At 53.7% G+C, this 20208-nt stretch overlaps 7 protein-coding genes across 7 annotated transcripts; 3 read left to right on the plus strand and 4 right to left on the minus strand.

Moving 5' to 3' along the window:
• Nucleotides 1–18: 18 nt before the first annotated feature.
• EI97DRAFT_468439 (fatty acid desaturas-like protein) lies at nucleotides 19–1999 on the minus strand. The gene is made up of 2 exons (XM_033801656.1): nucleotides 1620–1999; nucleotides 19–1570 (listed from the first exon to the last, which is right to left on the minus strand). Exons 1-2 carry the CDS (start codon nucleotides 1811–1813, stop codon nucleotides 64–66), a joined length of 1701 nt encoding a protein of 566 aa, XP_033652390.1. The 5' UTR covers nucleotides 1814–1999; the 3' UTR covers nucleotides 19–63.
• Nucleotides 2000–2211: 212 nt separating this feature from the next.
• On the plus strand, nucleotides 2212–4512 carry EI97DRAFT_434755 (uncharacterized protein). Its single transcript, XM_033798706.1, has one exon. It carries the CDS (start codon nucleotides 2468–2470, stop codon nucleotides 4280–4282), a length of 1815 nt encoding a protein of 604 aa, XP_033652391.1. The 5' UTR covers nucleotides 2212–2467; the 3' UTR covers nucleotides 4283–4512.
• A 3037-nt stretch (nucleotides 4513–7549) lies between these two features.
• On the plus strand, nucleotides 7550–8987 carry EI97DRAFT_434757 (ankyrin). Its single transcript, XM_033798707.1, has 4 exons — nucleotides 7550–7606; nucleotides 7735–7900; nucleotides 7963–8130; nucleotides 8182–8987. Coding segments are annotated over exons 1-4 (879 nt in total). The 5' UTR covers nucleotides 7550–7604; the 3' UTR covers nucleotides 8725–8987.
• EI97DRAFT_434759 (4-coumarate-CoA ligase 2) lies at nucleotides 8934–11321 on the plus strand. Its single transcript, XM_033798708.1, has 3 exons — nucleotides 8934–9347; nucleotides 9404–10080; nucleotides 10133–11321. Exons 1-3 carry the CDS (start codon nucleotides 9311–9313, stop codon nucleotides 11090–11092), a joined length of 1674 nt encoding a protein of 557 aa, XP_033652393.1. The 5' UTR covers nucleotides 8934–9310; the 3' UTR covers nucleotides 11093–11321.
• Nucleotides 11112–12072, minus strand: EI97DRAFT_434760 (uncharacterized protein). Its single transcript, XM_033798709.1, has 2 exons — nucleotides 11736–12072; nucleotides 11112–11580 (listed from the first exon to the last, which is right to left on the minus strand). The coding sequence occupies exons 1-2, from the start codon at nucleotides 11764–11766 to the stop codon at nucleotides 11441–11443; spliced, it is 171 nt and encodes a 56-aa protein (XP_033652394.1). The 5' UTR covers nucleotides 11767–12072; the 3' UTR covers nucleotides 11112–11440.
• A 3332-nt stretch (nucleotides 12073–15404) lies between these two features.
• On the minus strand, nucleotides 15405–17117 carry EI97DRAFT_434763 (Allantoicase). The gene is made up of 2 exons (XM_033798710.1): nucleotides 16628–17117; nucleotides 15405–16551 (listed from the first exon to the last, which is right to left on the minus strand). Exons 1-2 carry the CDS (start codon nucleotides 16740–16742, stop codon nucleotides 15548–15550), a joined length of 1119 nt encoding a protein of 372 aa, XP_033652395.1. The 5' UTR covers nucleotides 16743–17117; the 3' UTR covers nucleotides 15405–15547.
• Nucleotides 17118–17140: 23 nt separating this feature from the next.
• EI97DRAFT_401399 (uncharacterized protein) lies at nucleotides 17141–20171 on the minus strand. The gene is made up of 3 exons (XM_033796462.1): nucleotides 19857–20171; nucleotides 19025–19797; nucleotides 17141–18965 (listed from the first exon to the last, which is right to left on the minus strand). The coding sequence occupies exons 1-3, from the start codon at nucleotides 19996–19998 to the stop codon at nucleotides 17469–17471; spliced, it is 2412 nt and encodes an 803-aa protein (XP_033652396.1). The 5' UTR covers nucleotides 19999–20171; the 3' UTR covers nucleotides 17141–17468.
• Between the last annotated feature and the right edge of the window lie 37 nt (nucleotides 20172–20208).

Consider the following 20208-nt stretch of genomic DNA (forward strand, 5'->3'; position numbering starts at 1 on the left):
AACTGGTGTCTCTCATGATGGAAGGATTGTTCATATTGAAAGCCCTATTACTTGATACCAGATCTAATGGAAGCCAAAATCTCCCTCTGCAATCGTTCGCTGACATGCTGCCAAAATTGCAGCTTGTCTGCTGACATCCGCTAACTTCCCAATGACCACCTGATTTCCCTCAACAAATCCATACAATGCATAGGGAATATCCACCTCGTTGCAAAACTCCTGTACCAGCTTCTGAGTCCTCCTCAGATTGTGGCGTGGGATTCTGGGGAAGAGATGATGGATAGCTTGAAATTGCAATCCACCGTGAAAGAAGTCCAGCCACTGCGGACAGTCCACGTCCATGGTGGTCCGCAACATCTTCTGTGCGAATGATTCCGTGACTCCCAGATCCGCCGTACTCATGGCAAAGTGACTCAGCGTAATTTGAACATGGAGGGGCATTGTAATGACATGGGAGATCATGACGAAGAGGAACTTGTTCCAGCCGCCAGGGATGTTCCGGTAAACAACGCCGTATCCATACCACGCCCAGAAGACCACTAATCCCAGAAGCTCGAAGTAGCGATGCCACCAAGCTGGACCTTTCCGAGGCCCCTGGCCGAAGAGAAGAAAGGACCAACTCAGTCGGTATAGATTGAATCGTCCAAAACACATAATGAAGTAGTAAAGCTTGCTCTGGTATCGCAGTAGAACTTTTGCGAAAGCGTCGTATTCCATGACTCGTTCATAATAGGTCGAGAATAGATTCTCGAAAAACCGATGGGAGATAGCGAAGAAAGGCATATGTTCAATGTCGGGGTCGTGCTCGGGCGAATTCGTAACAATGTGGTGGACGTTATGGTTGCTTTTCCACCAGCAGGCGCTTAAACCTCCCATGTAGCTGGCTACAAACATGGCGATGGTCGAATCGGTCTGGAAGTCATGTGTAATGCCCATATGAGACGCATCGTGCACCGTAAACGCAAGCTGATGCCACAAGCAACCGAGGAAGAAGGCACTAGTTAGGTACCATCCCGTACGCAGAAGATAGAGAAACATGCCAATGAAGAAAGCGTATCGAAGGCACTCAATGCCATATGCCAAGTAGTGACAATCATAAAGCCCTTCTCTTTGGATGCGATCGTGTAACTCGCGATATTTTAGAGTTATGTGTTCCTGGGTAGCTGGGTCCAAAGGAGGGTATGTAGCCTTGTCCAGGTCTATCTCGCGCTGGGTTCGGGCATCCATGACCGACATTTTCGGCTTGATATGGCGTTTAAGATCAATTTCCACTGAGGAAACAGACGATATGGAGGCAGATCGGGGTAGAGAGGTTGTAGCACGGTTGCGTAACTTGGTCGCTCGACTGTCCGCGGGCTCGAAGACTGGACTGGGTTCTCCCGATGACGCCGTGGTGGATGTGTCCTCGCCGGAAAACGATCCATGGTACCCGGCGACAACTGTGTCCTCAGATGCATCGAGCCTCCTGAATATCCCGCCTTGTATAGGGGGAAGGAAGTTGATCCACCGTCCTTCAATGCGGCCGATTCGGTAGCGCTTGGTCATTTCGAGGGTCTGCGCCGAATGGAACCTATGCACATATTAGCCACATGGTCCTTGTTCACAAAGAAGAACCGTACCTGTGCACCTCGTCTGTTGCATCTCTCCCGATCATATGCCTGATAGCTTTATCACCTCCAGGGTGATACGGAAGCCAGGCATCCACCTTCAGAACATTGTTGTCCACGATGACGATTGAGCGCCCTTGGGCGATAAGATCTTCAACCTCCCGGCGAGAGAAGATTTTCAACTTCCGCGCAACTTGAGCGTCCATGGTTGCTGAAGGGGGTACTGTTGCGATGTCTCGGAGCTTTGAAGGCTTCTTTAGGTCCAACGAGGGGAATCAATTCAAAACATTGTTGCGAGTCGGTAAACGAGTGTGAGCGATCACGTATACAGTGGCGAGAGATTCGACACCGCTGTCACAGCGTGGTGTGAGTTGTGGAAAAGGGTTCCAAAGCTTGGACACTGTGAAGCAGGAGATAATCCTGGGGGAACCCCACCAGAACCCCACGGAGTGACCCCTTTCCTCGGTACCTGCCCAGAAGAATTTAGGGTCGTTTTCTTGCCGTGTGTGTTATTCACCTTCTGCTTTGATTGGGTAGAAAGCATTACGCATCTGACTTGGTTGGCGTTGGTGGCGTTCTGGCTCCGCAGAATGCACCTGGACATCATCATCGCTTGATGCCTTTACGCAGTAATAAATATATGCGCCACAGCAATCAACATTCAGCGGACCTGAAAGCGTCTTTTTCAACAATTCAACCGTTCGAGTTAGTAGGGCTCCGAACTCCTACATATTCGTATGGTCTAGGTTTATACCAGTGCTCTTGGGGCCCTACCGGCCAAGGATTGCGTTTCGGATCCTAATTCGAGCTCGTTAGGGTTGCTCTCCCACCTCTGATATCATAGCGTCCATAACCTCAATATGTACGGCATTTCCGCAATTCGTAACAATCACGTCGGGGCAGGTATGGAGCACAAACCTATTAAAGAGCTAGCATTGGAATGGCTCCGCCTCGACCGGGACCCCTCCACCACCGACGAGATATTCCGGCTTCTTCAAAAAGAAGAGAATGCCGAGCTCGAAAGGCGACTTCGCAACCGCATCGCGTTTGGGACCGCGGGGCTGCGAGGGCCTATGAAAGCTGGTTTCTCATGCATGAACTCCCTCACCGTCATTCAGGCTTCCCAAGGACTAGCTGCTTATCTTCTCGACTCATCGGATGACAAGCAGCGCGTAAAGCATCGCGGCGTGGTCATCGGTCGCGATGCTCGACACAACTCGGAAAAATTCGCGAAACTCGCAGCTGCAGCCTTTGTCGCAAAAGGTATCAGGGTATGGTGGCTGGAGTTGCCCGTGCATACTCCCTTGGTGTCCTTCGGGCTTCGTCATTTGGGCGCTGTTGCTGGGGTCATGATAACAGCAAGTCATAATCCTCCCCAGGATAATGGTTACAAGGTGTACTGGTCAAACGGGTGCCAGATCATTCCTCCACACGACACTGGAATCGCGGCAGCGATCGAAAGGAACTTGGAACCCGTCACGTGGGATACTTCGATCGTTGACAACGGTCATCTCCTTATTGAAGGTACTTTAGGCCGGGTTGGAGATCACTATCTCAACGCCGTCAAAAAGGCGGCAAGACCGGAAGGAATAAGAGTGCCACCCTTCGACCCCGATTTTAAGTTCATATACACGCCTCTCCATGGAGTCGGCAAGCGGGTCATGGATTTGTGTATGGACAAGCTTGGTCTTGCATCACACATGATAATAGTGGAGGCCCAAGCACAGCCGGATCCGGACTTCCCTACAGTCAAGTTCCCCAACCCGGAAGAGAAGGGTGCATTGGATCTTGCGATCCAGACCGCAGACGAAGCAGACAAGTCTCTGATTCTCGCTAGTGATCCGGATGCTGATCGTCTCGCAGTTGCAGAGAGGGCCTCTGGAAAGTGGCATATATATACAGGCAATCAGCTCGGGATTCTGCTAGCTTCATACCTGATCGAGAGTTACGCTGGAAACACCCCCCGGGAGAAATTGGCCATGCTTGCCAGCACAGTCAGCTCCCGCATGCTTCAGGCTCTGGCCGCAAAAGAGGGTTTCTATTTCAAAGAGACTCTCACTGGATTTAAGTGGCTGGGCAACGTGGCGCGTGACCTAGCAAAAGACGGATACGAGGTTCTATACGCCTTCGAAGAGGCTTTGGGCTACATGATACCGGAAGTTGTTCATGATAAGGACTCCATTGCCGCTGCGGCCGTGTTCCTGAGCGCAGTATCCCACTGGTTGAATAGGAATCTGACACCATACACGAAGCTCCAACAACTCTATGAGGAGCTCGGTTTCTTCGAAGACGCAAACACCTACCTCATATCACCAGATCCTTCGACGACTACATCAGTATTCGCAGCTATTCGTGCCCTCGGCGATCCATATCCTGCGACCATTGGGTCACGAAAGATCACTAGATGGAGGGATCTGACCGTTGGCTATGACTCTGCTGGCAAAGACAATGTACCTGATCTGCCAGTCGACAAGAACAGTCAGATGATAACCTGCGAGTTGGAAGGCGGTGCTCGGTTCACCGTGCGCGGGTCAGGCACCGAACCTAAAATCAAACTGTACATTGAGTGCGTCGACAAGAACCGCGAGACCGCAAAAGCGGGAGCAGACGAGATATTGGAGGACTTGCTCCGAGAATGGTTCAAACCTGATGAGAACGGTCTGGTATTGGCCTAGGGGGCGGAGGGAATTGGATACAGTCGAGGGCATTCAGACTCGCCCTCACTTTTCAAAACCTGTGTTAGGTCGGCTATCTGCTCGGAATGCTATGCTGTCTTCAAGGTTCTTTCGAGCTAACCATCGCAGGAGAGTGCGTGCGATGGGCAAAGTCGGCTTATCGATTTGACAGTAACATATGCACGCTGATATGACAACTACTTCCGCATAACTGTCTAGGCATAGAAGGCAAAAAGGACCGTGACATTGAAGTGAATCACACGAGCGCGAAGAGAAAGGTGAACGTGAACGATGATGACATAAGCATTCACGCACGTGCAGCCGCGCTCTATCGCGCTAATGCGAGTCCCGAAACCGCGACCCAAGACGTGCAATAGAGCTCTCCCCAAACAACACCACAAGGCACGGCCTGCTCCCTTCCAAGTCTCCCCTCGCATTTTGGGAAATACAACCCTTGGTACCTCTGATGGCATCAGCGATTAGCATACAGGAGTGATCAACCACCATTGCAACCCTTCGTTCCATCGACAAAGCCGACTTCACAGTCGCAGAGTCGCAACAATGGCGTTCTCACGAAAACTGAATCAACCAACCTTTAACATATTTACCGGTGAAGACGAGACACCACCGCAACGAGAACCACTACGCGAGACGTTCCGAACCACCTTAAGCGCATCGCAACGAGCTCCTCCGCATACGATCAATCCGGCCGATCCAATCAATGAAGACCTTCGAGCAACAATCAATGTTCTCCGCTATGAGCTGGAGACGGCAAAGCGAGATAATGAGATGTTGAGGTTGGAGCATCAGCAGGAAAAGAGGGAACTCGAAAATAGGGTCGAAACCGAGTACAGGAAGGCGCAACAAGCGGAGGCCTCGAGAGAGTCGATCGCGAAGAAGCACTCTTCGCTGCAGCGCGAGTTGTCGGAGGCGCAAACTAGAAGCGCGAATGAGCGACAGGAGCTGGAGAGGAAAGTACGGACGTCCCAAGAGAAGGCGCAACAATTGCAAGAGGAAGTGGATGAGTTGAAAGAAGATTTAGCCAGCTCTCAGAGGCAGAGCGAACATAGGTACAATACGCTCCTGGCAGAGCACAATGCTCTGAAAGAAAACGTGGACGAGGTTCGCGAACAATTGGAATTGAAGACCAGTGCCTTACAAACGGCGCAGCGAAAGCTGGCGCAAAAGGAGACAGAAGTTGGCGAGCTGGAGAGCGAAGTCATGCGATTGAAAGCGATTACTGGCGACGCCGAGAATATCGCTGTTCTCAAATCAGAGCTCTCTGAGCAGGTTGCCTATATCAAGAAGCTAGAGAAGTCGGCCCGAGAGCAAGATGCGGAGCTGAAGCAGTATCGGAGGCAACGCAAGGCTATTGAGGTTGTAGAAGAGGAGAAGCGCGACTTGCAAGCAAAACTGCGGATGATGGATGACCTGCGCCGGGAGCTCAGCGAGGCACAGCTTAGAAAGCAGGCTCTGGAGGATGAGAGGAATTCGTGGACATCCTACTTGGAGACAGAGGCTGGCGACGATGTTCAATTTGAAACGCCCGAGGACCTGGCCCGAGCCTTCCTACGCGAGCGTCTGGCTAAGACCGAACTTATGGATAAGTTAGGGCAGATACAGCCTGAGCTCTCTGTTAAAGAAGTAAACATCCAGACGCTTGAAGATGAGAAAGCAAAACTTCAAGCCGAGATCCACCAGCTGAAGACGTCACCCAGCGCCTTGTCAAATCCCAATGAAGCGAAGGCGAGAGCAAGATTGGAGAGGCAGAAGGTCTTGGCTACCAAGGAAGTTGAGTTCCTCCGCGCTCAGGTAAAGGCATATGATGATGAAGAACGTGAGATGAGGTCCGAGAGTTATGACGCTACGAAAGCATCCCACATCAAGCAGCTCGAAGCGCTTGTGGACGAGTACCGGACAGAGGTCGACAAATTGCAAAAGGAATTCAGCGAACTGGAAAAGCCCGCCACAGTTGCGGCCGGGCAGAAGCGAAGTTTTGAAAGCGAGGAACCAGATGAGCGGGTAGGCGAGCTACGTCGGAAGAATAGGCAGCTTCAAGACGAACTCGAAGAATTCCAGAGACGCGTCAAGGTGTTGGAATCAGAATATAAGGCGCAAAGCTCCCAGCTCAAGAAGCTGAAGGAATCATCTCGGACCCGCATCCTTGAGCTCAAATCAAATCCTACCGCAGATGCAGAAGCGCTGAAACTGAGCACCGTCCGCACACTGCGCGAAGCCAACGCCGAGCTCCTTGCTCGCCTTGAAGGAATGGACCCTTCACCCACCTCTGTCCCGCTAGCTACCCTTACGGCCGCCCAAGACGAGCTGGAGGAATTGAGACACACAGTCGCCGAGCGTGAAAAGCGCATCAAGCGTCTCAAACAGATCTGGACCGCCAAATCGCTCGAATTCCGCGAAGCTGTTGCCTCCATCCTGGGCTGGAAGCTCGACTTCATGCCAAACGGAAGGGTGCGCGTAACAAGCATGTTCTACCCTGGTGACGCAGAGACTGGCGAGAATAGCATTGTATTTGATGGGGAGAACGGGACGATGAAGGTCAGCGGGGGAGAGCAGTCGGCATTTGCGAATGAGATTCGAGATACGATTACTTTTTGGGTGGAGGAGAGGAAGGAGATTCCGTGCTTTTTGGCGGCGCTGACTATGGAGTTTTGGGAGCGGACGACAAGGGCAGCGCGGTAGCCAGTGTCGTAAAAATTGAAAGAATGAAGGCATGGCGGACGGCTTGTTTTCCGGAAGGAAGAAGGATGTTGTGTGCGTTGGGTACTCGGCATGCTATTCAAAGATACCCTAGAGGCGTCAAGGCGTTGAGCGTGGAGGGTACTATGCTGCGGTTTCAAGGTACTGGGGAGATATCTAAATCCAGGTAGATACCTCACATGTAGTCACATTTATGGAGCTCAAGTTGTGGTCTCATGGATGGGAATACATTTCTTAACTGCGACGACATTGCTGTATATGCACTTTGGTTGTGATTATTATTTCAATCAAAGATTCTCGCACAGCACTAGAATTTTAGTATGGACTTCCATGAACATTCAATATTCAAACTCATTTACATATTATATTCTCTTGATGCTGTTCCCTCTGCTCATGCTGTAGGACCACCCTCTCCCCATGCGGTTAGCGCAGTCGCGTTGGACAGGGGCGCCCGAGGTCGACAGCCGTGCGTCAAGTCTCACCGTCACTATCACAAGCACCATGACTTCGTCTCTGCTTCACAAGCGCAAGCTCCTCCCCGCCCGATTTCCTCCTCCCTGGAACATGTGCTACGGTTGAACCATGCGAATATCTTACTGCCATCATGTACATTTCCCTGCGTACACCCTCATCGCTCCTCACTCATCCCATCAACTACACCTGCAATTCATGAATCCTACATGATTAAGCATGAAGTAGCGAGTTCGACGGAAGGCTGATCTCTTGCTCAACAGGATTGACGTTTCGCGACGTCTCCGCCGCGCTATCCTCCTCAACGACCTCGTCCTCGTTAAACGCATTGTCAAGAATAACCCCACTTACCTGCTCAACCCGGACTTCGAAGATAAATGCAACACGAGTTTGCATTTAGCGGCCAAGCATGGCTTTATCCAGATCGCTGTATGTTGATGTAGTCCTGGACGTGGGGGAGCACATGTGGACAGGGACTAATACTGGTATAGGAGTTTCTGATTGAGCAGGGCCACGATTCCGAATTCATCAGCAGAAACAAGGACTGGGAAACACCATTGATGATGGCCGCAATTGCGGGGAAAGAGGACATGGGGGTGCTGCTCGCGAAGAGATTCCCGAACTGCATCGCTATGCAGGACAAAGCTGGACTCGATGCTGTAAGCTTCCACTATCTGCATTGCATGGCCTCGCTCTGACTGCGAGGGTAGCTCATGCTTGCTTGCAAATCGGGCACAGGGACGCTCCATCTTATACCCACGCTTCTGAACCTAGACTCGAGTATCCTTACAGCGCACGATATATGGGGCAACACGGCGCTGCACCATGCATCTGCGGCCGGGGAATTGAAGGCTCTGAGAATGCTACTGCAATACGGCGCCAATCCGCTCGCACAGAACGCATGTTCCTGGACACCGGTCCACTACTCCGCCTCCCACGCCGCAGAAGCGTACTTCAAGACGCTTATCATCGAGTTCGAGAAGAAGAAAGCTGAAGACGCGCGGGAGAAACGCGAACGTGAGCGTCAGCGAAACGGCGGGGTCAGGCTAGTCACGAATGAAGAGGTAGTTGCGGCTGGTAGACAGAGAGCGAGAGACGATGCTGCTATTGCAGGACTGCCGGCTCCGGGAATGGACTGGAGTCCCGTGGAGAAGAGGCGGGCGATGACGCCTACAGAGGGGAGGCCTGGGGGTGGGGTATGGGAGTATCCGGGGTTGGAGGGGGCAAGGCCCAGGGCGGGGAGTGGAGAGTGAAGCTGTGTGGTTGATGGATCTGACTTTGGGACATGAAGCGCAACTGGCTGTTTTGTGCATCTTGGCGATGTGGCATTCGGTTTGCTATAGAGATTCGGGAGTTGGTATGTGTTTGAGTACGGTCGGCTATAACTGACTTGGCACTGCTTATTGCCGAGCGTCGTCCTTAAACGGGACAACAGAAGGTACCGTCTGTGTACACTTGAGATGGTTTCAATCCACCATTCAACAACAGGACTTGATGGGAACATTCAACCCCTGAGCCATGCTTCGTCAATAACGCTTTAGCCCTTCAGTCATCTCGCCAGCTTCAAGTGGTCTGCCCATCCCCCGAAGATCCAACTTGCACTTCCCCGCTCTAACAACCGACTCGACCATGCTGAATCCCGGCGACAACAAGTAGACTCCGAGGAAGATGTTCAACGCCCCCGCGTTCGTCGGAACTTCGCCGGTGCCGCGAAAGGAATGCCGACTCTTATCAACTCTGCCAATGCCCTTCTTATCCCAGTGGGCACGGGATTCACAGCCTCATACATCCAGTATACGTTGAGAGCTTGTCGTGAACGTTAAGCTTGAGAGATTGGAGATGGTGATATTCAAATCCAAGCAGCCTCCAATTGACCGTGAGAAAAACATCCCAGCTTACCAGTAACAGAGAATTACAGCTAATCTCCATCAGTCTCCACGGAGCTCACGGATTGGGACTGGCTCTTCGACTCGTCATATTCTCCTATCAACCGCTTCCCTGCCAACGAGCTCGCCGGCTTCCAAAACGCCATCACCAAGGAGCGCGTGAGCTGGGCTCAGGTCAAGGAATACTCGACCTACATCTCTACCGCGCTTGTGAAGAAATATGGCCTCAAAGAGGGTCAGACTATCTCTCTTCTCAGCCAGAACACCGTCTGGTACCCCGTAGCCATGTTCTCTGGTCTGCGTGTCGGTGCAAAGATCTCCGGCGCAAGCCCTGCCTACAACATCGAGGAGATGTCCTTTGCGCTCAAGACCGCAGACGCCAAGTTCCTCATGACTACCCCGGGCAGCATCGAAGTTGCAGCCGCGTCCGCTCAAGCTGTCGGACTCCCCCAGGACCGCATTTTCCTGCTCGAGGACGAACTGCCCGGCTACAGCACGGTCCAAGATTTGATCGAGATTGGCAAGTCGTATGGCGAGAAGGGTCAGGTTCCTGCCTTCAAGCTGCCGCCCGGTAAAAAGAATAAGGATGTCTGCGGCTTCTTGTCCTTCTCGTCTGGGACGACGGGGCTGCCCAAGGCGGTCATGATCAGCCATCAGAATGTGATTGCTCAGTGTCTCCAGATCCAGCAGATCACGCCCGAGACGCAGAAGAAGGTTCTTGCAGTAAGTTCCACTCCGGGCCCTACCTATCCTCGATATTAATATATATATACAGTGCCTTCCCCTCTTCCACATCACCGGCCTCGTCCACCAGATGCACCTTCCCATCCTCCTCAACGCCGAAGTCATCATGCTCCCGCACTTCACCCTCGAATCCATGCTCTCCGCCGTCGTCGAATACAAACTCAGCGAACTCCTCCTCGTCCCGCCCATCCTCATCCGCCTCGTCCGCGACCCCATGGTCGACTCGTACGACCTCTCGCACGTCACCCGCTTCTCCTCGGGCGCCGCCCCGCTCAGCGAGGAAATCATCCACCTCCTGCAGAAGAAGTTCCCCGGAAGGGGCTTCAAGCAGGGCTACGGCATGACGGAGAGCTGCAGCTGCATTACGGCGCACCCACCTGAAAAATACGACTTCAAGTACGCGCATTCGGGCGGCGCCATCGTCGCTTCCACCGAGGTCAAAATCATCAGGGAGGACGGGTCCGAGGCTGGGTATAACGAGCCTGGCGAGGTGCTGGCGCGCGGGCCGCAAGTCGTCATGGGGTACCTGAACAATCCCGAGGCGACGGCGAGGACGTTTGACGAAGACGGGTGGTTGCATACGGGGGATCAGGGCAGGATCGATGAGGAGGGCATGATTTACATCACGGATCGGATCAAGGAGCTTATCAAGGTCAAAGGGATCGGTGTTGCGCCGGCCGAGCTGGAGGATCTGCTGCTCGGCCACGAGAAGGTGGAGGATGTGGCGGTTATGGGCGTGCCGGATGAGTACTCGGGTGAGCGCCCCAAGGCTCACGTTGTGCTAAAGCCCGGGGTGCGGGCCGATTCGGCGGTGGGGAGGGAGCTGATTGCGTTTGTCAAGGAGAGGAAGGTGAGGTATAAGTGGGTCAAGGAGATTGAGTTTGTCGAGGAGATTCCGAAGAGTCCGAGTGGCAAGATTTTGAGGCGGGTGTTGAAGGAGAGGGCGGGGAGGGGTTTGGTGGTTGGGGATGAGGCGAAGGCGAGGCTGTAGTGGGTTCAAAGAAGGTGGGCGTGGATACCGATGGGATAGATTGAAGAGGATAAAGAATAAAGTGAGAACGCATTCAAGTTGCATCTATCAAAAGCAAAGGAAGAAGCACCACCATTGATCGGTATTCCCACCAACCCACATCGAATCGTACCCAAACTCCATACCCAAACCCATTCCTTACCCCCAATCCCCAACACATCCATCCCATCATCGACCTCGATCCCCTTTCCCCTCCTCTTCTCATCCTCTCCCCTCTACCTGTCAGAGTGTATCTTGTGTCCCGAACTCCCACTCCTACAATACAATCTCCACTCACACTCACCTCCCCTTACCAAACAAACCGGCTAGTCAGCTCCGCAAACTCCCCATGGGCGGATACGCCTCGCCGCCCTTCTCGACCCGGGGCTCGCACGTGCACCACTCCTCCCTGGGGATGTTGGTCATGACGCTGGAGATGTGGTTGCCGCAGCCCCACCATGTGGCTTTGTCTAGTAAGGGGCGGATGGAGTTAGTGGTGTTTGTGTTGGGTACGGGGGATGGATGGAGTGGTAATGAGGTGGGTGGTTGGAAAGGGGGGGTAGGGGTTGAATGGGTATGCATGGGGATGGTCATTGTTAGGGAGGGAGGAGGAAAGGGAACGTACGGCAGTTGCTGCAGGTAGCCGAGTGGCACATTGTGTCTATAATCTTCTTTCTGTGAAAAGGATGTTTCGTTCTTCGTATATCAGGTACGAGTTGATGCCGAGGCCGACACTACCGACGACGTAAATTCCAATCGGGGTTCTATTTATCTCCGATTCGAAAAAGAATCTCTCGAAATGGACGAAGTACAGAGAGAAAGGTCGTCTAGGGGAAATGCGGTTTGATTCGAAGGAAAAAGAGTTTATGTCCTTGTCTTTCGCACGAGATATATATGTATGTGAGTAGATATCTTCTCGGCCGGGTATCTAGAAGAGGTCATAGAAGGTATTTATGCATACCTTACCCCTTCTAGAAAAGGAAGTGCGTTATATGCCCCGCCCGTGCTATATCTGATCTGATCTCACCTCACCTCGCCGACGTCGACTCCGCGAAGTCGCCGACAAAAACCAACAATTCAGACTCCGATACCGACGCAGTCGCTGCAGGGAGATGGGAGGGCACGGTTCCACGCAGGAGTGTATATGCAGGGAGGTAATAATAATGATAATTAAGTTTGATGATAATAATACTGATTGAAAAGAAAACCTTTTATGGGCGTGCTGGAGGAAGCGTCTTGAGAGGGCAAACTCGTTCATAGTCTAGCGAGCGAAGCTATATACTGTATAAGTACTAGAGGCGGGACTTCTGGGCGACGGCGTCTTGGGAAGCGGCGGGCGGGGATGAGCTACCTAGGTACTTATTGATCTACCAGAAGCCAGGTACACAGTCCATCGTAACCACTTGCTTGATGATTTGACAGCGTTCTGAAGAAGTGCGCAATAATTCTCGTTTTGTAGCTGGTTGTTGGATCTTCGACAGCTCACAATCCATCGTGAATCCATCCATCTGTATGTGACACCCGCTCACGTTATCGGGCGAGAAATAATTGCAGGTGCTCCTAGAGACCCGAGTAGTATTCCAGACCAACACCGCGCAAGCATCTTGGACCTCGGCGATAGTCTCAAATCCCTTTTCTATAGTATACGACAAGCCGTGGCTTGCACCCACATACACATATTTCCTCATCCGTACACTGCTGGAAAAATCTCCTCGGCCACCATAAGACCACACCTGCAGCCCACGGCCTCGGGACTTCCTGCAACCAGATCGCCGGACTTCCCCTTGGCTCATCGCTGCCCTCCCACCACCAAGTATAGCTTTCCATCAACCGCCAACCCAATCACACATATTCAAACCCCAAGCGTGGCAGCGCCCTGCAGGAAAGGTAAGCCCAAGTTCCTGCACGCTAAAACGCCTCCCGCTTAACAGCCACACCATGTCGCTACACCGATCGGCAAATCCTCACGACGTCGCCGACCACAACTACACGGCGTCACGGCGTGGAGAAGGCGGGCTTCTGTTTCACCAAGACGGTTTCTGTCCACCACACCTCGGACACCGACAAACATGGCTGGGTAACGCCGCACAAGCCGACTACGAGATCTAGTCTAATCGAACGTGATTTTCGTCGCTTTCTGCGTCGTGTCGACATTCTTGTAGAACGCGCCGTAGGCGTCGTGGCCCTTCTTCTTGACCGTGGTGCCGAACTTCATGAGTTCGTCCGGCACGTTTTGGTTGGCCGCTTTGAGCACATTAATCAGACTGTATGCAAGTCAGTGATTGCGGAATTAATAAGAGTACATAACCATGTGGTATCACACTTACGCTCCTGACAGGGCCTTGTCGTGCTCCGTGAACAGCGTGATAGCCAATCCATCCTGACCTGCACGCCCCGTCCGCCCAATGCGGTGAACATAATCCTCCGCCGTGAGAGGGAAGGTAACATTGATGACAACCTTAACAGCTGGGATATCCAGGCCTCTAGCCGCCACGTCCGTAGCCACGAGCAGCGGCACGTCGCCGGCCTTGAAAGCAGCCAAGCTGGCGGTTCTCTTCTCCTGACTCAAGTCGCCGTGAATGCCAGCCACCCTGAACCCCTTCTGTCGAATGAAGTTCTCAATCCGGGTAGCTTCCTTCTTGTACAAGCAGAAGACGAGGATGCGGTCATCCTTGTTCTTGCCGGACTGATACTTTTTCAGCAACTGCAGAAGACGGAATTCCTTGTCGCGCGGCTCGACCACCTCGACGAGCTGAGTGATGCGCGTGTTGGCTCGCAGCTCGCCCGAGGGATTGTCGCCGATGGTGATCTTGACGGGGTTCCGCATGAACGTCGAGGCCAGCTTCCGGACGGATGGCGGCCACGTCGCCGTAAACATGAGCGTCTGTCTTTCCTTCTTGGTGCACTGGATGATTGCGCGAATGGGCTCCTCGAAGCCCTTGTCCAGCATCCTGTCGGCTTCATCCAGAACCACGAACTCGGCCTTGCTGAGATCAGCGGAGCCATCGCCGATGAGGTCGTTCAGTCGGCCAGGCGTCGCGACGACAATGTGTGCCTTCTTCACGTCCCGCGCCTGGGGCTCCTTGGGAACACCTCCGTAGACACAAACGACGTTGATGCCCAATGGCGTGGCCAGTTTGACCAGTTGTTCGTGGATTTGCGATGCCAGTTCGCGGGTAGGGGAGACGATCACGGCCTTCACACCCCTCTGATCCTTCTTCGGCAAAGAAGTAATGTGTCGCACGCAAGGTACGCCGAACGCAAGAGTCTTTCCGGATCCCGTCTCCGCAACACCAATCATGTCTCTTCCGGAGAACAAGGCGGGCCACGTCGCAGCCTGTATCGGCGTAGGTTCCGTGAAGCTAGAGAAGGGAGCAAGAAGCGTCTTGTTTGTTACTGGGAGATAGGAGAACTTCATGATCGGGCGAAGCGGGCGTGCGGACGGAAGAGGATCGTCAATCGTAACGAACTTCGAGGTGAGGAAAGCATCAATCTCGCTCTGCGGCAGAGCGCTCAACTCCGGATGCTCCAGATAAGTAGTCCCTACATCGTTCGACGGCTCAGGGGTCGTTACAGAGGACTGTCCGGCCGAAGGTACTGCAGTAGTAGGAGCAGTGGAGGCTCCAGCAGACGGTGTCGTAGACGTATCGCTATCGGCAGCTCCCTCAGCGGCCAGTTGCTTAAGCCTATTCTTCTCTGCTTTGCGTGCCGCTTTCCGTGCGGCTTTCTCTGCCTCTTTATCCACCTTCTCATCCTTCTCAGGAGTCTCCTGCTGCTCAGACGCCCCCTCGAGCGCCTCTCCCAACGTCTTTGCCTTCTTGGCTTCTTTTGCTTCCTTCTTCGCCTTTTTGGCAGCCTTACGCTCGGCTTTCCTCGCCTTCTCGTCTACTTCCTTATCATCCCTTTCCCCATCGTTCGTGACAACATCGGCGACCGGCTCCGCAATGGGCGTCTCCTCATCCTCAGCGACAGCCGCTTTCCTCGACTTATCCTTCTTCTCTTTCTTCTCCTTCTTGCTCTTCTTGCGCGACACCTCCTCAGACTTGTCAATGTGGCCGTCCTCGGCGGCGACGTCGGATCTGGCGCGTTTCCCCATTTCTGCGAGTTGTGTGGTGGACCGAGTGAAATGTCTGGGAAATTTTCTGTTTGGACGGGTGAGAGCCGTTATCGATAATAGATTTAGTGTCAAGGCTAGGCTCTATATGGTTAGCGCTTGGATTCTCCAGGAACCACCTGCACATGAAGGAGCTTGGGAACCCTCTTTTTCATCAAGTCTTCTGCTTTCGGGTTGGGATTCTGGAATGCTGTCGTGAATTCTTGTATACTACTCCGTATTGCAAATCAAACTATATCTCTATTTAAGTATCATGGTACACCAACCCCTGTCCAATATCCAAACATTTCCCCACCACACCTACATCTGCATGTAGACCCCCCTCATACAACCCTCCTCCCAAACACCTTGAACCGACTCACCCCGCCATCCGGAATAATCACCAACTTACACCACCCATACACATTTCCTCTAACCTCCTTCAACACCCCATCGGCCTCCTGGCCCGTCCCCTCCTTCCTATACACTCTCACCACATCCGCCGCACTCTGCGTCGGCGCCAACACCTCCGTCCACCCCTGCTCCTCGCTGCCAGGCTCCCCCTCAAAGTCCCCCGCAAAAACCTGCACCTTCTGCGGGTAGTTACCTCGAAAATGCGCAGTATCAATGACAATGTGATCGATCTCGCACCTCGCGCCCAGCTTCACAATGACCCAATCGACGTGCGCGCCGCGCGACCGCTTCGTCTCCCACCCCTCGCCCATGTCCTTGCCTCGCCCAGGGAGCAGCAGGTTGTCCTTTGTGCCAAAGTGCTGGTCTGAGCAGGCCGTCGCCACGCCCCCGTTGACGGTAGCCGAGAGCTCGATGACGGCGTCGGCATCGGCGGGGAAGACGGGGACGGCGGTGCCGTAAAGGCGGAAGCGCGCGATGCCGCCGTCGGGAAACATTTGCAGGCGGACGTGCGTGTAGGCCTTGGAAGTAGGGGTGTTGAGCAGCCATCCATGCCTTTGGCTGGGCCCGCATTTTTTCCTGGACAGGATCATTTCCCACTTGTCGAATTCTTTGCTCTTCACTCTCTCTTCGTCCTCGTCGTTGTCGATAAAGGCTCCCTGCACAGCGATCTCGGGTGCGTGGTTCCCATTGAACCATGCCGTATCAATCTCTACGCCTGCCACGCGTCCAGAGGCTACACCCAGGCGTATCACGACCCAGTCGAAGGGCTCCGGGTTGTGGCGCCGCGTCTCCCAGCCGTCGTACCAGGCGCCTGTATGCACGAAGTAGCCGGGTTTGCGGATGGGAGGCGTCGGCGTGAGCAGGTTGGAGGCCGAGGCGAACCATTCGTCCGAGAAGGAGAGGACGGTGGAGCCGAGGGGAGCGGATATGAGGTCTAGGGGGCGTTAGTATTGTGGAACAATGTCGTGAGGAGCGATTGAGAGGGGAGGATAGTCAATTGCCCAACATACCAGTGTATTTCGACTTGAACGTCGCATCAATCTCCTCTGCTGGGATTCTCCTCGAATCCTCTTCCCCTTTCAAACTCTGCTTAACCTCGTCCAACGACCCTGCTGGCATTTCCATGATGATTGCTTCAGTCCTCAATTGCTCTTGCAATCCCAATTGGCATCGATCCGTCGAATTTGTGTGATTTCAATAGGAAGTCAAAATGGACGTGGAATGGAAGAGAAATCAACAAGTTACCTGATTGCCAAACTTCAAAAAGTTGGGGAATGGACAAATGCAGTCATATTTCAGTGAAGATACCTGGAGCTTTGTATCTCTGGCGGCCCCGCCCGCATCTTTGTACCTACTTGTAGGTACCTAGGTAGCGGCGGGGTCCATGTGCCAGCCTATCCCCTTTCAAGCCCAACCGCAGAACGCGACTATCGGGGACCGCCGATAGCAGAGGGCCGATTACGTGAGGGAAACCAGACATCTGGTGATGGGCGGATGGTGGGAACCCTGGAAGATGAGCATGAGAACTGCGCAATTGGGTAATCGGTCACACGATGGAAAACGTCCAATGACGTACCAGCAGACCCTACCTACTATGTAAACTTCTCTCAAACACACCGATCTAGATCCTTATATAAAGTACTCTTGAACCTTGCAGTCACTTTTGCGTTCATGCTCCTGAACGAACATCAAACCGTCTATATATGCGGCATGCCCGAGAACGTAAATCTATTCATGCGGTAGGTCTTCAAACCAGCCGCCAAGAACAACCCTCAATTCCATCAACTGCATCAGAAGAATCGCCCCCTGGGGGATTTACTGCCGCGTCAACACTCCTCCTCCAACCGACCCTCACCCATAGTTCTGCTCCGCCCATCTGGTATCATCATACACACTCCCGCCGTTCTTGTTTCCGTTCAGATCCAGCTTGGCCAGAAACTCCGGCGGCACAGTAGGAACATACTTCCTTGCGCGTTCTCTATTCACCCCGCCAAAACCCGCGCCATACGTGATGAGCATGTCTGTCGAGGTAGGCAGCGAGAATGGTAGCATGTATGAAGGATCCAGGAGGAGGTCGTCTGGCGCGTCTTCCTTTTCTTCTTCCTCTGGACGAGAAGGTGCGGGAGAGACGGCATGGCCAGGTTGAGGCGAGGCCTTGACGGGAGTGGCCGGGGCAGAGTCGGATTGCGGGTTCGGAGATTTGGTACGGGCTGCTTTGCGGTCTGCGGCCGCTTTTTGTAAGTGCATAATATACTTGGAGGCGCTCTTAGGCAAGCCTTTCTCGCCAACCTCGGGCCTATAGTATTTTGCCGCGTGCAGTAGCTGCTGCGGTGTCAACCGTGGTAGCTGTTGCAGTGTGCCGACCAGCGATTCCAAGTCCTCGCCTAGTGAGGAGAAGCATTGGAGCCACTGCAGGAGCTGTACGAGTGGCTCCAGATGACGCTTTGCCGCGTCGGCGGAGCTTTCGCCCGTAGACGTCATCGACCCGTTCTCGTAGTGTTCCGGCTGTCGGTTGTTGGCGCGCGCCCAATCTTCCAACGTGGACACGTTCATGCGTATCTGCATTGCCTTTGTGCGCGCGAGATATTTGCGATTCGACATGATGCGGTTGAACAGTTCTGCGGATAGCCAGTAGATCAGCTGTGATAGAACCTGAGTAGTGATGACAGAGTGGACGTCGTAGAGGTCGAGGACAAATAATGTGGACGAGAGCAGGGAGGTTATGTTGCGGGGTGAAGGTTGTGCTCGCCGCTTTGGTGACGGGGGCCTGAACCGCTTCTCGATAGGCTCAAGTGGTTTCGGTTTCTGCTTGGTGCGGAATATTTTCCATTCGTGTTGGAAGTGAACATCCTCGAACCCCGGGATGGTCTCGTGGTCCAGCATCGATTGATCCAGAGACTTGTCCATCCTCCGTTCCGCGTCACGTATTATTAGTATGAATATTTCGTTGATCAGCTCTGCCAGATGGAGCTGGAACTCGGCAGTGGAGTGGACAAGACCGGTGTCCTTCTTCAGGTAGTGCAGGAGCAGGGTGGCGTTGGACATCCAGAAGGCCAGAACAGTCATGTCCCATTGATGCCGTTCCACAACGTCATTGATCTTGTCCATGGCAGTCATAAGCAAAGTCTCCAACAGTTCAGGGCTCGAGTGATAGTATGCATATCGCGCACTGAGGAAGAGGATGTTGGCCGGGACGGGCTTCTGCGATGGAGAGCGCTGCGGGGTCATGTTGGTGATGATGATATCCAATATGCGACCCAAGTCACTCTCCTGGAAGACAAACATTTGATCGTTGAGGCAGCGGTCCCAGACGAATTCCTGACCTTCGTCGTCCAGCTCTTCAGGAGTCTGCGATGAGTCAGCAGAGATATTACATAATCATGCAGGAGGTGATGGTGTTTATGTACCTCTGGCTGTTCGTCTAGGCCCAGATTGCCCAGATCGACCTCTAGGTTGATTGCACTCTCCATCATCATACGACGTTTCATCTCGTTCTCTGCCATTTCCTCCTCGAAGCGGTCCTGGGAGAAGCCAGACGTATAGAAGTCGTCGGAGACACCTGCGTTTCCGATGGCGTAGCCGCTCTCGTGTAGGTACTCGGAGATTTCGCTGTTGGGTTCGACAAAGTCAAACGCTGTCCTGCCGGAGGACGACTTGACATCGGGGGAGGCGCCATGGTCGAGCAGAAGCTTGACGATGCCCTTGTGTCGGTTGGTCATGGCCCACATCAGAGGACTCCAGCAGTTCTTGTCCTGCTTGTCCACCTGTGCTCCCGCATCCAGGAGAGCCTTGACGACATCTTCGTGTCCAAAGCAGCTGGCATAGACGAGGGGCGGAGTGCCGTCAGCGTCGACTGCATCGACATCGATGTACTCGGCAGTCTTTCCGCCTAGCAGGCGCTGAACGCGCTCGACCTCGCCATTCGAGGCAGCCAGTGTCAAGAGGCCTTGCAGCGCCGCTCGCTTCTCGTCGTGAGAGAGCTTGTCGTCGGCAACTACCGTGGCCTCGTCCCCCGAGTTATCGTTTCGTAGGCGGGCCTGGTACGCGAGCATCTGGACCAGGCGGGTGTCGCTATCCTCGAGCTGGTGCATGTCATCATCACCAAAGCTGGGGTCGTCGAGAGACAGGTTGAAGTGGAGGGGCTGGGCGGGCACTGGGGTGGTGAGGAACTGCGACTGTCCTAGGTCACAGGTATCAGCAGAGCGGACAGGCAACCCAATGCAGTGAGAGACGACTCACCCTGCCAGGCGTCGTACATCTCCATCTCCTCGCCCATGACGGGAGCGCGCCGGTCATCGAGAGAAGTGGGCAGGTCCGGGGGCAGCTGTCGGGGCTTCTGGGGAGGCTCGCCTGGTAAGGCGGGCTCTGTGGCGGGCTCCATTGGGCCGCATTTGGAAAGGGGGGGAAGGCAGTTACATAGACGGTGGGAACGGCGAGGGTGTGCCTTGGGGTAGGTGTGTGGGTGTGTGTGCTCCCGTCAAGAGCAGTACTCGTGGTGGTCGACGAGGTGGTTTGGTACGGGGGATTCTGCTGGCTCCAACTTATCTGCTCTGTTCAGGCATTGCTGTGGTAGTCTACCTAGGGTGATGCA

The sequence above is a fragment of the Westerdykella ornata genome (assembly GCF_010094085.1).
Source record: "Westerdykella ornata strain CBS 379.55 unplaced genomic scaffold EI97scaffold_17, whole genome shotgun sequence".
In the NCBI taxonomy this organism is placed as follows: Eukaryota; Fungi; Ascomycota; class Dothideomycetes; order Pleosporales; family Sporormiaceae; genus Westerdykella; species Westerdykella ornata.

Excerpts from the sequence above, each read along its gene's own strand:
- EI97DRAFT_468439 (XM_033801656.1), bottom strand. The coding sequence starts at position 1,813 with ATGGACGCTCAAGTTGCGCGGAAGTTGAAAATCTTCTCTCGCCGGGAG. Across the intron at positions 1,571-1,619 it reads GCAACAGACGAGGTGCACAG|GTTCCATTCGGCGCAGACCC; the intron begins GTACGGTTCTTC and ends ATATGTGCATAG.
- EI97DRAFT_434755 (XM_033798706.1), top strand. The coding sequence starts at position 2,468 with ATGTACGGCATTTCCGCAATTCGTAACAATCACGTCGGGGCAGGTATG.
- EI97DRAFT_434757 (XM_033798707.1), top strand. Across the intron at positions 7,901-7,962 it reads ATGGCTTTATCCAGATCGCT|GAGTTTCTGATTGAGCAGGG; the intron begins GTATGTTGATGT and ends ATACTGGTATAG. Across the intron at positions 8,131-8,181 it reads ACAAAGCTGGACTCGATGCT|CTCATGCTTGCTTGCAAATC; the intron begins GTAAGCTTCCAC and ends CTGCGAGGGTAG.
- EI97DRAFT_434759 (XM_033798708.1), top strand. The coding sequence starts at position 9,311 with ATGGTGATATTCAAATCCAAGCAGCCTCCAATTGACC. Across the intron at positions 9,348-9,403 it reads CAAGCAGCCTCCAATTGACC|TCTCCACGGAGCTCACGGAT; the intron begins GTGAGAAAAACA and ends AATCTCCATCAG. Across the intron at positions 10,081-10,132 it reads CGCAGAAGAAGGTTCTTGCA|TGCCTTCCCCTCTTCCACAT; the intron begins GTAAGTTCCACT and ends ATATATATACAG.
- EI97DRAFT_434760 (XM_033798709.1), bottom strand. The coding sequence starts at position 11,766 with ATGTGCCACTCGGCTACCTGCAGCAACTGCC. Across the intron at positions 11,581-11,735 it reads GGCTACCTGCAGCAACTGCC|ACAAAGCCACATGGTGGGGC; the intron begins GTACGTTCCCTT and ends GCCCCTTACTAG.
- EI97DRAFT_434763 (XM_033798710.1), bottom strand. The coding sequence starts at position 16,742 with ATGGAAATGCCAGCAGGGTCGTTGGACGAGGTTAAGCAGAGTTTGAAA. Across the intron at positions 16,552-16,627 it reads GTTCAAGTCGAAATACACTG|ACCTCATATCCGCTCCCCTC; the intron begins GTATGTTGGGCA and ends AACGCCCCCTAG.
- EI97DRAFT_401399 (XM_033796462.1), bottom strand. The coding sequence starts at position 19,998 with ATGGAGCCCGCCACAGAGCCCGCCTTACCAGGCGAGCCTCCCCAGAAG. Across the intron at positions 19,798-19,856 it reads GATGTACGACGCCTGGCAGG|GACAGTCGCAGTTCCTCACC; the intron begins GTGAGTCGTCTC and ends CCTGTGACCTAG. Across the intron at positions 18,966-19,024 it reads GCCTAGACGAACAGCCAGAG|ACTCCTGAAGAGCTGGACGA; the intron begins GTACATAAACAC and ends GACTCATCGCAG.